Consider the following 14,938-nt stretch of genomic DNA (forward strand, 5'->3'; position numbering starts at 1 on the left):
TTTTTGAAAGAAATAAGTAAGATTCTAAAATATGAAGAAACATACCAATTTCCTAAATGAAAAAGCTTAATATTATAAAACTGGCAGTTTCCAAATTAATGTGTGAACATAATGTAGTCCAATCTGAATACCTGTGGCAGATTTTCTTCCCAAACCTGGGATTGGAAATAGTAACCCATTTGAAGGAGAAGAGTTCTGAGAGTAGCCAATACGGTTTTGAAAAGAATACTCGTAAGAAAATAAACCTGATTATGTAAACTTCATAGTCACAGCAGGAGGGTGTTGGCAGATGGGGCAGAAGACTTAATCAGTGGAAGGGAAGCGGGTCTAGAAACGATTTAGGAGGATTCGAAGGAGGGAGGATTTATTTACTAACTGATGCCATCCCTCTGGAGGCAACAGGGCTGAGATCCTCTTCCTTTCCACCATTAGTGAACATAAATTGCGGAAGGATTAGAGCTCTAAATATGTTTGTAATTATAAAATACTGTTAAATTCAGGAGGATATTTGAATAACCTTTGAGGTGGGGTTACAAGATAGGAGAGCTGGAATTTAGAATGGAAAAGAAAAGCAAGTATGTTTGGTTCTGTAGAAGTGACCACATTTCACAATGACTGAGCTGCCACTAGCTGGGCCACGGCTCTGGAATGTGTGCATAGTCCAGGGAAGTGTCCCCAGCAGACCAGGGCTTCCTGTGGGTCTTTTAGAGGGACTCATTAGCTGAGTATAATGAATAGAAATTCAAAGAAGAGGAAATTTGGGTGGGCAATAAACATTAAATTATGTTCAACTCCACCAGTAGATATGGAAATGCAAATTAAAGTGAATCATTTTTCTCCTATCAGATTGGCAAAATTCTAAAACTTTTTATAGCATCAATGCTGCCAAGGATGTGGGGAAGTGACGCTTTTCTACATTGCTCGTGGGAGTGCGAATCACTCTAACCTTTTTGGAAAGTTATCTCTTGATATCACTTAAAACTAAAAATATACCTTTCCTTTTATCCAGTAATTTCAGATTGGCTTTTGTATCTTTGTTGAATAAATGAATCCATCTCAAAGAATAAAGGCACCCATATTTTGGAAATTAAGTGTAAGGATGTCCATGTGCATATATATTACTTTGCAACATGCCTGTTTATAATCCACAATGAATAAGATTCTATGTATTCTCCATTATGAACTTTAAAGTAGTTCTATCCAGTCGCAAGAAACAAAAAGCCAATAGCAGTACTGATCAGTATTGCTCTAAGCATGTATGTGTATACGTGCATATATGCTCAAATTTTGAAGAGCTAAACATTGATTTCCAGACAGAGTGTTCTCATTCTCTAGTGCTACATAACTAACCACCCCAAAATGAGGTACTTCAAACAACAGTGACAGTATGTGTTCTGCTCACAAATCTGCAGTTTAGCCAGGCACCGTGGGTAGCTCCTCCCTGTCTGTGGAGCCAGAGCCCGTGTCCTGTGCGGGCTCCTCAACACAGTTGTGGCGTTGGTGCTGGGAGACTCAGGCAGCCTAGAGCTGGGCTCCTGGGCTGCCTCTGTCCTCTCACATGTCCTCTCAGTGTGTTGTCACAGAGAGCAAGGTGGGAACTGTGTTGCATTTCATGACCAGCCTTGGAAGCCACACCACGTCACTTCTGCCACATTGTGTCCGCCAGCAGTCAATGACCCACTGGGTTCGAGGTGGGGGTAGACAGCCTCTTTTCACGGAGTGATGAGGGCTGGAGAAGCCAGTAGGGCTGAAATCCCTGCTGGCCAATCTTATGAGACATCTTGAAACAAAGGCTAAAGTTAAACAGATTGTTTTGATGAAGCACAGCTGAAGGCTTTGATTTGTGTCAGCAAATTAGGACTCAACACCAGGGATTCTCTTTGATGACCCTGCATGCTTGTACCCTGTTCCCTTACTCACCACCCGTTGTCCTGAGGGCCTGTGTGGTCAGGGGCTGTGGATATGAGAGCCGGCGGCCTGGCGACAGAGTGTGCAGAGCCATCCGCAGGTGGGTTTGGAGACAGCACTCAGGCATGCAGGCCGAGGCAGTGGGGCCTGATCTCAGCACTCTGCTCTACAGTTGTCCTTGTTATCTATGCCTCTCATGTCTTTTTCTCCACCGTTCCCCTTCTTTTCTGCCTGTGTCTAAGGGTGACTGGTGACCCCCTAGTGATTGCTTGTGGGCTGTTTCTCACTGAGTTTGCTAACACCATGGACAGTGCCAGGAAAAGGGGCAGGGCCATTTCCGATTCAGGAAATATTTATGATGCAGAAATGCACTTTCAAAGGACCTTCCCTAGAGAGTCTGCCCCGAGTGGCTGCCTGTTGTGCTGATGGGGCCTGTGATGGCTCTGTGATGGTCACCCTTCTTGTGGATGGTGGAGAAGAGATGGTGGATGGAGGCAGGGCTGGGCTGGGCCAGGCGCTGTGGGGAGAAAGAGAGCTCAAAGAGGACATCCACAGCTCTATCTCTGACTTCTAGACTCGGGTCTTCTGGGCTTCGAGGGCCACCACAGGGTACATACGCTTGGATCATTGTTTTTGGTACATGTATGCTGTGTAGCAACATATAAGAAGTTGTTTGTGCTGTTTTAAATGGATTTTTCCATAATTGGAAAAGCAAGTTGTTTAAATAAGAAATTCCTATAAAATTGTGTTTCAGGAGTAGATCCATCTCTACAAGCTGAGAATAGGATCCCTGGGCCCTCACAAACCATGACCACAGTGCCCAAACAGCAGAAGCCTCGGCCCACCAACTCACGGGATGAGCGCTTCCGGTCAGGTAGGGACCAGAGAGGGGGTAGACCTCAACTTTTGGACTCTAAGTCTTCCGGTTTTTTCTTTGCTAAAAATGTCTACTGAAGAAATTATCTTCTCTTGAATGATAATGTACCATATCATCATATTCTCCAAGAAAAAATTTAACCTTAATATAACTACAGTATGTTTGAATGTAACCTGTAGTGTAAGTGCTCTCTTCTTGGGGGATGCCTATAAAAGTCTCTGGAGAAATCTTCCTTCCCCCCGATTAGAATAATTTCTTTGGACATTTTTTTTCCATTTTTTTGCCTAGAACTTTGGGGTTGGTATAAGTAATTTTTGTACAGTATGGAGCAGCTTTACTACCATAGATGTTTTAGTATTTTTTGTTTTTCTAATTTTGAAGATTTCCTTCTAATTAGTTTTCTGCCATTCTGTCAGTGCTTTTATCAACGTTTAAATTTGTCTCTGATATTTTATTTAAATTATCAGAATACCCATGGGAAGAATTCATGTTTTAAATTACTAGGTTACATATCAACAACTTTGGAGCACTCTATTTCACCTGTTTAATAACATTTTCACCATTGTGTGATTGTATATTTCCTTTATATTTAAGCTCTTTTGATAAGCCTTTTTTTTTATAAAGAAAAACTTTCAACAGAGATAAAGAAATGGCCATTTTGTTTTAGGAATATCCAAAAAGGATGTTAAGATTTTAGATGTTATGTCAACATGGGAGTGTGATGAACTGATTTGAGAAATTTTTGATCAGATAATTTCTTACCAATTTAATACACATTTAAAAAACTTTGTCACACTGATAATAGTTTCTTTTCTGATTATATAAATAATACATGTAATATAAAATATTACACCAAGTTTAAGGACACCTGAACTCTCTGAGTCCTGAGACAACCACCATGAGCATTTCACTGAGCACCATCTTTTTCAGCCCTCAACGCAAAAACACACACTTGCGTGTATTTGTTCCATGAGTGGGATCACATAAAAAGTTTCCCTCCCCTCCCTTCCTGTCTTGCTCTTTTCCTTACTCCCCATCCTCCTCCAATCCATTTCCATGTAACCCGTGTTAACAAGCTGCTTCTGCCCTTGTGAACTTTATTCTAGTTCTAATTCTTTATTTTATGAACACAGACCATTATCATAAATACAGTTTGCTAATATTTTCTCCTAGGCTTTATCTTGTCTTTGCATTCTCTTCAAGTGACTTTTGAAGAGCAGAGGTTTTAATTTTAATGAAGTCCAACGTATCAATTTTTTTTAATGCATAGTGCTTTTGTTCTTGTATCTGAGAAATCTTCACCTAACCCAAAGTCACAAAGATTCTCACCTGTGTCTTCTGTAAGTTTTCTAGTTTTAGGTTTTACCTTAAATAAAATAGGATCTATGATCCATAGTTTAGTTAATTTTAGTATGAGTCCAAGGTGTGGGTCAAAGCTTATTTTTTTGCATATGGATATCTGGTTGTCCCCCACCATTTGTGAGGAATACATTGCCTTTGCTCCTTTGTCTGAAAGCAATTGCACATATATGTGTGATTCTATTTCTGGACTCTATTCTGATCTATTGATGTAATTGTCTTTATGACAAAACCATGCTCTCTTAATGATTGTAGCTTAGTAATAATTGTTGAAATCAGTATTGTCATTCCACCAAGTTTGTTTTTTATCACTGTTCCCTGGTGTGTAATGTGTCTTTTTTTCCTCTGGCACTTTTAAGATTTTTCTCTTTATAACTGGTTAAGAGTGATTTGATTAGGATGTGCCTTGGCATGGTTTTCTTTATGTTTCTTATGCTTGGTGTTTGTTGAGCTTCTTGGATCTGTTGGTTTATATCTTATTGTGTTGATATTGTCTAGATTTTTAGTTCTGGGTGTTTTTAATCTTTTTGTATGTTTTTATTTGTTTCTAAGACAGCAATAAAGTTTAAAGTGTGTGCTCACAGTCACTGCCATATCTGTTGCTGTTGCTCTTGGATTTGTCTCTCTCTCTCGAGCACCTTCCTCCATGAGTGTTTCACTTGTATGCCTGGGAATATTTTTATTAGACCTTCATGTTCAAGTGATAATTTGGCTGGATACAAAATTCTGGGTTCAACACTTTTCTTCTGACTATGTTGCCTACTTGCATCTAGTGGTTACTATTGAGTTATATCAAGTCTATTTCTTGATCCTTCAAGATGATTTACCCTTTCTCTCTGGAAGCTTTTAGAATTGTCTTATTGTCTTTGATGTTGGCAGATTTTATTTTAATACATCTAGATGTGAATTTTTCATTTTTCCTGACTAGCACCCTATGAACCATTTCACTGTAAGTTTTCTAAATGTTTTAAAAACATTTTGTTGGAGAAAAATTTAAACATGTACAAAAGTGGACTTAATAATGTAATAACCCCTCTGGATTCATCATCCACAGCTCCCAAGCGTGCTCAGTCTTGTACTCATTCATCTTCACCCACCTACTTCCTCTCTTCCCATATGATTTTGAAGCAAATCTCAGAGATTGTGTTATTTCATTTAGTTGTGATAATATTCCTGGTCTCTGTATCTGAAAAGAATGTATGTTCCTCTAAAAGATAATGTTATTATCACAAAATAAACAATAATTCCTTAATATCAAATATCCACATGTTTGTATGGCTTTTTAAAAAGTTTATTTGGACCCAGGATCCAAATAAGATGTATATATCACTAATGGTTGATAGGTGTTTTTACTGTTTCTTAATTCATGGATTCCCTCCCTCCAGTCTGTGGAAGAACCTGGGCTATGTGTCTGATGGCTCCTCTATGATGTAGTCCTCAGCTCCTCAGCTTCCTAGGCTCCATGAGGGTCAGGTGAGGGTTTTCAGTTGTTCATAAGACTTCTTCAGAGATGGGACTGTGTTCTTCCATCAAGAGGCACAGTACGCCTGATTCTCTCTCTTCCTTGGGGTGCTGGCAGCCAGTGACACTCAGTTCCTCGATCTGTTAATTCATTAAGGTTGCAAAATGGTGAAATGGATTCTGTCATCCGTCCTCATTCATACTGCTGTCAAGGGAAACTTCTCCTCACTTACTACAGGAGATCCAGGATAAATGCTCAATTCTTTTCATTTATTTACTCCTTTCCAAAATAATGGGTTGGGTCACTGGCATCCTTTCATGGCAGCCAATTGATTTTGCTTCCTCTTTTCCTTCCTTTTTCTTTTATCTTGTTTTTTAGTATCACATTTGATATTCAATCCACTCTAGCACTTATCCGTATTGAGATTTAAACTGTGTCATCCTTAGCCTTTGCAAATGTCTTCCACTCAGCTCCACAGCCTTTGTGTTGTTTGATCCTGTCCTCATTGGCTGTTAGGATAAGATGTTCTAGGCTCATCTGTGCATCTCCTGCCCCGGGCCTAGAATCTGCCATTTCTCAGAGTCCTTTTAGTAAGGATGGAATTTTAAGACTGCAGTCTACATACTAGGGATAGTCCTTGCTGTTGGGCTGACTGTTGTTTCTAGACATTTTCGGTGGATAGAGGTAAGACATTCTGTTTAAAGACAAAGTACCACATGCGTCCATACTGATATTTTCCATTCTGATTCAGGACTGCAGAGTTTTCGTCCCTTCTTTTACCTGCATTTGTAGCTCTTCTCTCTTTCCTGAGTGTCTGGGTTCCCAGGGATGATAGAATCACACTATCACGCCACTCTTCATTTGTGCTACAAACATTGCAGTGTGACGGTGGCCTCACTACCACAAACAGTGTGACAAGGGTTTAAATTTCTTATGCAGTTCTTTTTGTCTTGAGTAGATATCTCTAGAGGAACAGGTTAAACAGTCTAACTGCAGTGTTTTAAGTCATTTGGAATAGTTCATGCCAACAACTAGAGACACATTTAGGTTCATTTTATTTTCAATTTGGGGGATTTCTTTTTTATTTAGTTTTGATTTATAACTATGAAAATATTTACATGGTTCCAAAGTCAAATCTGCAAACAAAGGGATATTTAAAGAAATGTTCCTTTTGTACTCAATGAAAACAAATAAAAACAGGAAGTTCAATTTTATTACTTTGTAACCAGTCTTATGAAAAGTATTTTACTGCTGTTGTTTCTGTGTAGATGTTCACACTGAAGCCGTGCAAGCAGCTTTGGCCAAGTACAAAGAAAGGAAGATGCCTATGCCTTCGAAAAGACGTTCTGTTCTTGTGCATTCGTCTGTGGAAACCTACACCCCTCCAGGTAATGATAAACAATCTCAGGAATGGGTTATGTGGGTGTTTCACAAGCCTGATGTCCTAACATTTGTTTCCCATTGAGTTGGAATATCCTTCTGACCTGTGGTGAGAATTTGGAAAAATTGAAGGTTAAGACTGTTTGTATATGTGCAATATTCCTTACCTGAAAATCCGTAGTCTACATGGTATGACTCTTACCCACAGGGATACTTGCTTTCTACAGATTTCAATTTTTTATTGAGGTGCTATTTGTGTCTTTTAGTAAAGAGAAGAACCTCAAATAAGTGCCTAGTAGAATGCTAAAGTTCCCTGAATTCACGATTTTAAAATTGTTCTCATCTTATTAACTATTATTTACTGTGTTGTTACCAGGCTTTAAATGGGAAAGTATAAGGCTATTTGGAGGGTTTTTTGATTTATTTTGTTATTATTGTTTTGTTGATGTTACCATTAGAAATGAAGATTTATATGGAGCTTCTCTTCACCAGTAATGTGTTTTAATAAACTACACAAGATGTTGATAGTGTTTAGCGACTGCGTTATCTGTGCACTTAACTACTGTTGCCCAACTTATTATTTAAGTCATGAAACTGGTGACATTAGTTTTTGGTTTGATGATATAGTAAAAACGAACACACCAGATTCACAAGATAGTTTAGTGGTTTTGATAACGCTTCCTTGCTACAGAAAAAAAGAAGTTTACATTGTTGAAAAAAAATCTTAGAAATGGCTGTCAAGTTATTGTTTTTACTAAATATAACTATAGATACTACCCACTTTTTAAAGAACTTTTTAATAATTGTGAAACCCATAATAAAATGCACAGTTGTACTGACTTAATAGAACCTTAATTCACAGTAAATTTCATTGACTGAGGCTGTTGTATTGGGAAGGAATTCTTTTCAGAGCTCATTCCTGCTTCCCTAACAGGATTCAGGTAGACCCAGCAAGGCCTTGAGGCAGGGCTCTGGGCTGTGGCCCCTGTGGCCACCACTCTGCCCCAGGAGGTGTAGCTTGGCCCTCCCGAGGAATGTCCAGCCGTGTGTGGAGGTGGTGTGGGGCTCAGAGTGGACACTCAGTAGTAATACTGAGTGTTCACTGAGCACTCAACACTTGGGTCTCCTTTGGAACTGGAGACCCCACTGAGGAATGTGCTGAGGCTGGTTAGGAGTTGGGGCTGTCTTTACTGCCAGTGTGTGGTGCCCCGGAAGCTATGTCTTCTGGGGAAGCTGGAGTTGTGAAACCAGTGTCCTGAGTAGGGCCCTTGGATCTTATAGTCGGTCAAATGTAGGCCCTGGTAGGGTGAGGGCAACCACATCTGGGCGCAGCTGTACAAGTGCACAAAGCATGTCCAGTGCAGGCCTGGGCAACCCAGGTGCCAGTGTGGGAACCACCTGCTCATGGACTTGTCCCTACATCATGCCTGTCGTCGTTATTTTAACCACAGACACGTCGTCTGCCTCAGAAGATGAGGGCTCTTTACGGCGACCCGGGCGACTTGCCTCCACTTCGCTCCAGAGCCATTCCAACGTCGAGCCCTGGCTCGACCGGGTCATTCAGGGCTCGTCCACCTCATCCTCTGCATCCTCCACCTCATCTCACCCGGGAGGGAGACCCGCCGCCACGCTCGCAGGCTCTGCGGCCCACGCCCACATAGGTCAGTAACAGCTGCCATGGCCCCTCCAGGACAGGGGTGCCTCTGCGCTCATCAAGACCCACCTTCTCTTTTTCATCTAGAAAAATGTCTTTTTGGTAACAAAAGTAGTTCTTGATGCTTCTGTGGTCTGGCAGTCCCAGATCCTGTGGCTTGTGGGCCTCCCCTGTGGACCCCGAGAAGTGCGCGGAGTTTCTTGATGTCTTGTCTCCTGCTCTGGAGGGGTGGTCTGGCACAGGTGGCAGGTGCAGGGTGCATGGTCAGTTGGATGTGACCGTGGTTGCTCCTGAGAGTTACTCTTGGCCTGTGGCCTCTACACTGTCTCCCTTTGCTCATTGCTTTGTATGCACAGCTGTGGAGCTGTCAGTTGTCCCTGCTCCTGGGCGGTCCCAAGGCAGGGAGCTGGGGCTGTAGCCATGGTCTGGCTTTTCTTCTTCCACATACCGGATTAAACAACTCTTCAACCTGAAAAGAGATGTCAGTGAAAGCTAAATCATGAAGATACGTATATCTTTTCCAAATCATCTAATCCTTGAAATTATATTAAACTTAGAAAGGAAAATATTGCAAACTTGTCATCATTTGAAATGATATTTTTTAAACAAAAATAGTAGCATAGTTAGTTAGCTGTGTGTGGCTGGCATGCAAAGCCCACATACATTCTCGCACTAGTCCCTTAAAAAAAATGTACTCCTTAGATCGTGCAATCAATATTGTTGAAGCCTCATCTTAACCCCCTCTTTTTTCTAGATATGGATGGAAGACACAACATCAGGTTGATTGTAACTTGCCTGAGATCACACAGCTGGCTTAGTGGTAAAGCCAGGGCTAACACACAGTTTTCTTGATTCTTGTTCATTTTCTTTACTGTCAGTTGCTGTTCTGCTAAAATTGAAATGGTGTACCAGCAGTGCACCCAGGAAGGATGGTGTTTGCAGTGGGGTCCTAGTGAGTGAAACAGTCATCAGGCAGGCACTGGTGCTGAGCTGCTTTTGTGTAAAATCTTGGTCATTTGGCTGGACTGGGAGTAAATCAGGTGTTTTTAGTAGCCAGCAACTTCTGTCTCAGCGTCCTCTGTGAGCACATCGCTGATGCTCCTCATTTTTTATTTGTTGAGTCAATATACGAAGTCTGCACATTTCTGTTGAGCATTTGTCTTCTGCTGTGATGTAAGTCTTAGGTGAGAACTCATGACTCCTCACTCTGCTTCCTGCACACAGAGAAGCCACCAAGATCCCTAGGGTAACAGGAGAGTCTGGAGGTCGGGCTATCAGGGCTGTGCCAGGCTGCTTGTTTTACAAGAAAAGGACCCTTTGGAAAACAGCCCACCAGATTGTTTTGGTAGCTCTCCTTAGTGTCCTTTGAATGACTAGTGGTTACTGTGCGCCTTTCCTCAAGGAGTTTAGAGTGGATAGCTTGAAAAACAGCTTTTGCACTGTTAAATTTTTTCTCTGTTTGTGACGGTGATTTGACTTATTTGAAATACACAGATATTTCTGGTGTGAGAAAAAGTAGTTTTGGATGTTCTTTTACCTTATTTCTGCTTCTTGAAGCTCTGTTGCAGGTGAGACAGTGTAGTAAAGTAAGCAGAACATTTATAGTTTGAGTATATTAGCCATTGCTGAGCTGTTGTAAATGTTGTTTCCTGGTGGGTTAGAAATAAAAGCATATTTAGCATAACAGATTGGCCACAGTTCAAAATGTTTAACCAGACAGCCCTTGACTTTCAGTGGTTCTGGGCTCTTTTAACAAAGCACTTAACCGTAAGGCGTGTTTGAGTTAGGTGTTTTCATTCTCTGAAAGGCTCTGGCTGTAAAGATTTACAAGGTGGGTTTTCACCTCCATGGATGGAGGACTCCCAACTTCTGCAGGTGTGGCTTTGACCATCTCTTCTCCCATCCCACTCGGTTGGCCTCACATACACATTGTGTGATTAATTTAACAGTCTTAACTTGGGCTGTATTTAATACCTTACTGTGGATTGTAGCCTTCATATGCTAGATGTTTGCTGATATGGTTGACTTGAATTTCTAAATCTGAAAATACTCAATTTCCCTCTCTATATTATAATAATCATCTTAGAATTCTTCAGTTTGGGCTAAGGAAGGAAATATAGAAAGAAGAATATATTAGGTAAAAAACTTGAGGTAGAATATATTAGGTAAAGGTAATTTTAAAAATATGTCATTTTCAATTTTGGACTAAGGAAATCAAATATGTAAAACATTTGGACACAAATATAAATACCTATATTTAAAAGCAGTATTTTTAGTTATAGTAGTTCATTTTTATTTTGAATGTAGTTCGTTTATTTTTAAAATAGCTATTTTAAAAAGTGCTTTGTAGTTAAGATTATCATTTATGTCTTTTTTCATGAATACTGTTAAAATCATTTATTCTTTTTGCCAGATTTGGAAGGGTGGAGAGATTTCTTTTTAAACTGAAAGAACTTCGTGATAGGCAGATTTTAAAGTGCTAATTTCATCAACGTTAAGGTTTTTCAAGGGTTGTGAAAATACTGTCTCTAAAGTTAGATTTTTCCAAATAGTGTATTTTGCTATGTAAATAGTGAGTTTGTGTTTTGCTTCCATATAATTTAATCTCTCTACATAAAAAATTCTTAGTTTGCATTCTGCCTTGGTTATAAAATGATTCCAAATGATTGGAATTTAAAAATTAAACTCTTGGAGGGGCCAGCCTGGTGATGTAGTGGTTAACTTCGTGCACTCCACTTCCGTGGCCTTGGGGCTGCAGGTTTGGACCCTGGGCGTGGATCTAGCACTGCTCATCAAGCCATGCTGTGGTGGCATCCCACATAAAATAGAGGAAGGTTGGCACAGATGTTAGCTCAGCAACAATCTCCCTCAAGCTAAAAGAGGAAGATTTGCAATAGATGTTAGCACAGGGCCAATCTGCATCACCAAAAAAATAAAAAAATAAAAAGAAATAAAGTGTTACGGTGCCGTTTGTGATAGCAGGAATATTCATTAGAAATTAAACAGATTATACAGATCTCTACTGACAGAGACTAATGTTGATTCTTACAAGCGGACAAGTGTCTGCACACAGTGTTATGGTGGGATACGGACATGGTGCCTTTCCAGTGGTAGACCTAATTGTAATGATAATGCTGTAGCAACTTACAGTCAGCCAGTGTTCCCAACAGATAAATGTGCCATACACTGAAAATTAAACACAAAGATGGAAAGAGTGATTTTAAACATTTTCTGTATCTAACAGTTTGTCTTTAAATGTGACATTAATACATTCTGCTCTAAGAACTTGATTATAGTCTCTTAATAATGAGATGTGTTAAACTGGCAGTGGGGGTAGTTTTTATCTCTGTTGATTTATTCTTTGAAGCCAGCATAGGTCTTTTGTCTTCATGACATCCAACATATTTTTTTAGGGAATGGGGGGTAGTTTATAGAAGCCTGGCTATTTTTTTGTAATATAACAAAAAATGGTCCAATAACAATTGATTTTAAATGTCTCTATGCTGTAGTTGGTTGTTCTGGTCTAGATCCCTTTGAGAACTGAACAATGCACACGCACACAGATTTCTACATGCCATGTCTGGGAGTTCATAGTTCACAGGGTCCCAGTGTACGTTGGTCAACTAGAAAAACAAAATCAATCAGAATACTGCATTCCTTGCTTAGAGCTCAGCTAGTGAAGCTTTGGTTGAATGAGGTTGAAATAGCAACTTAATACTCTTTTGAATTAACAGCCACTTTTATTTTGGGTTTGTTTTTCAAAAGCAGATCTGCACTCTGCCCCTCCTGATGTCACCACCGGCCTTGTGGAGCATTCACACTGTGAGCGTCCACAGCTGGCTTCTGTGAGAGGTGTCCCTCGGGGGTACAGCGGGAGCATCCTGGAAACAGCGGGTGGTGAGCATGCCTCTCTCTTTTTCAAACAGCAGAGCACAGGTTCTCTCCTCAGGTACTGAGCTTCGCTTTAGTGGATTTGCTTCAGCAAACCTGAGCCAGTCATCTGTTATAATACTCAGTGCATGTAAACTGAGACCAGTGTGTGCACTGAACATTGCAGAAAGCATCATGTGGAGAAGTAATCAGGAATATCCATGGAATTGGTCAAATGGGGAACATGGAGAGTACGGAGGAAAAGCCTCCAAATTTTAATTGAGTGCAAAGGAGTTTGATCTATAATATTGTAGGAAAACGAGAAGCTGTGGCAAGTTTCTTTGTTTGGACTCAGTGTGGCCACGTGGAGCAGGTCTCCCTGTGAGTGTGCAGCTGGATGCATCAGTAGCGCACTCTCCATCCTCAGCAGCCTGTGAAATCGGCACAACAGCAGTCACGGCTTCTGATGTGCAGGATGGGGATGTCAGCCTGATTTTTATTGTGTCTTCGTTTATACCATTTCCTTTTGGTATAAAGGTATAAGTTTCCAGTGTCTTTATCAAAATCATGTGATGTTTTCTTTCCAGTGTACCAGATTTGAATTGCAGAAAAATCCAGAGGATCTCAGATCTAAGACTTTAACATGTATTTTGATACTTCTAAGTGGTAGCTCAAATTTTGTCAAAGTCTTTCAGCTCCTTGTCCAGGTGCAAAAGGAAAATACTGAGTTAGCACGAAGCAGGCTTTCTCTTGGTTAGATATATTTTTTAAAATTTTATTTATTATTCTTTAAAAAAAATTTAAGAGCTTAGTTGAGGTGTAAGTGACATATAATCAACTGCACATATTTAAAGTGTGCAATTTTATAAATTTAAGACATGTATACACCTGTGAAACCACCCCTATAATATCAAGATGGTGAACACACTCAAACAGTCCTAAAAGATTCCTTGTGCCCCTTTGTAATACCTCCCTTCTGCCCTTTTTGGCTTCCCCTCAGGCACCCACTGATTTACATCCCAACACTAAAGATTAGTTTGTATTTTCTAGAATTTTATATAAATAGAATCATACAGTATTTACTCTTTATTGTCTGGTTTCTGCCACTCTGCATAATTATTTTGAGATTCACTCATGTTTTCATGTGTATCAGTAGTTCATTCCTTTTACTGATGAGTAGTATTTCATTCTATGGATGCACCACAGTCTGTCTATTTACCTATTGATGGATATTTTTGTTGTTTCCAGTTTTGGGCTATTACGAATAAAGCTGCTATGAATATTCTTATACCAGCCTTTGTGTGGATATATACTTGCATTTATTTTGGGTCAATACTAGGAATAGAATGGCTGGCTCATATAGTGGGTTTATGTTTAACTTTTTTAAGAAATTGCCAAACTGATTTCCAAAGTGGTTGTACTGTTTCACATTCCTCATCATTGGTGATGAGAGTTCCATTTCCTCCGCATCCTTTCCAACAGATGGTATTGTCAGTTTTTAAATTTTAACCATCCTAATAGATGTTTAGGGGTATCTCATACGTCATAGTTTTAATTTGCATCTCCCTGATGACTGATGGTGTTGAGCATCTTTTCATTGGTTATATGCCATCAGTATGTCTTTTTAGAAGAATCTGTTCAAATCTTTTGCTTATTTTTTTTATTAAGATTATGATAGTTAACAACCTTGTGAAATTACAGTTGTACATCATTATTAGTCATGTTGTAGGTATACCACTTCACCCCTAGTGCCCTCCCCCCACCCCCCCTTTCCCCTGGTAACAACCGATCAATTCTCTTTGTCTGTATGTTAACTACCACCTATGAGTGGAGTCATACAGAGTTCGTCTTTCTCTGTCTGGCTTATTTCACTCAACATGATACCCTCAAGGTCTATCCATGTTGTTGTGAATGGGACGACTTTGTCCTTTTTTATGGCTGAGTAGTATTCCATTGTATATATATATACCATATCTTCTTTATCCAATCATCAGTTGCTGGGCACTTAGGTTGGTTCCATGACTTGGCTATTGTGAATAATACTGTGATGAACATAGGGGTACCTGGAATTTTTGGAATTGCTGATTTCAGTTTCTTAGGATAGATACCCAGTAGTGGGATGGCTGGGTCATAAGGTATTTCTATTTTTAACTTTTTGAGAAATCTCCATACTGTTTTCCATAGTGGCTGCACCAGTTTACATTCCCACCAACAGTGTATGAGGGTTCCTTTTTCTCCACAGCCTCTCCAACATTTGTCATTCTTGGTCTTGGATATTTTTGCCATTCTAACAGGTGTAAGGTGATACCTTAGTGTAGTTTTGATTTGCATTTACCTGATGATTAGTGATGATGAGCATCTTTGCATGTGTCTATTGGCCATCCGTATATCTTCTTTGGAGAAATGTCTGTTCATGTCCCCTGCCCAT

General features: G+C 39.9%; 1 protein-coding gene across 39 annotated transcripts in view; it reads left to right on the plus strand.

The window, feature by feature from the left end:
• DIP2A (disco interacting protein 2 homolog A) overlaps nucleotides 1–14,938 on the plus strand; it is a 130,577-nt gene that overhangs the window by 38,904 nt on the left and 76,735 nt on the right. For 14 of the 39 annotated variants that reach the window (XR_011432991.1, XR_011432990.1, XM_023630358.2 and 11 more), the window contains 4 exons: nucleotides 2,663–2,782; nucleotides 6,875–6,994; nucleotides 8,438–8,647; nucleotides 12,409–12,537. Coding sequence is in view for 36 of the 39 variants with exons in the window: in XM_023630358.2 (XP_023486126.1) it covers nucleotides 2,663–2,782; nucleotides 6,875–6,994; nucleotides 8,438–8,647; nucleotides 12,409–12,537 (579 nt within the window). In the remaining 3 variants the exon portion in view is untranslated. Of the gene's footprint in view, nucleotides 1–2,662; nucleotides 2,783–6,874; nucleotides 6,995–8,437; nucleotides 8,648–12,405; nucleotides 12,538–14,938 lie in introns of all 39 variants that reach the window. The other 25 variants (XR_011432989.1, XM_023630356.2, XM_023630359.2 and 22 more) reach the window with 6 other exon arrangements.

This window comes from Equus caballus, chromosome 26 (genome assembly GCF_041296265.1).
Source record: "Equus caballus isolate H_3958 breed thoroughbred chromosome 26, TB-T2T, whole genome shotgun sequence".
In the NCBI taxonomy this organism is placed as follows: domain Eukaryota; kingdom Metazoa; phylum Chordata; class Mammalia; order Perissodactyla; family Equidae; genus Equus; species Equus caballus.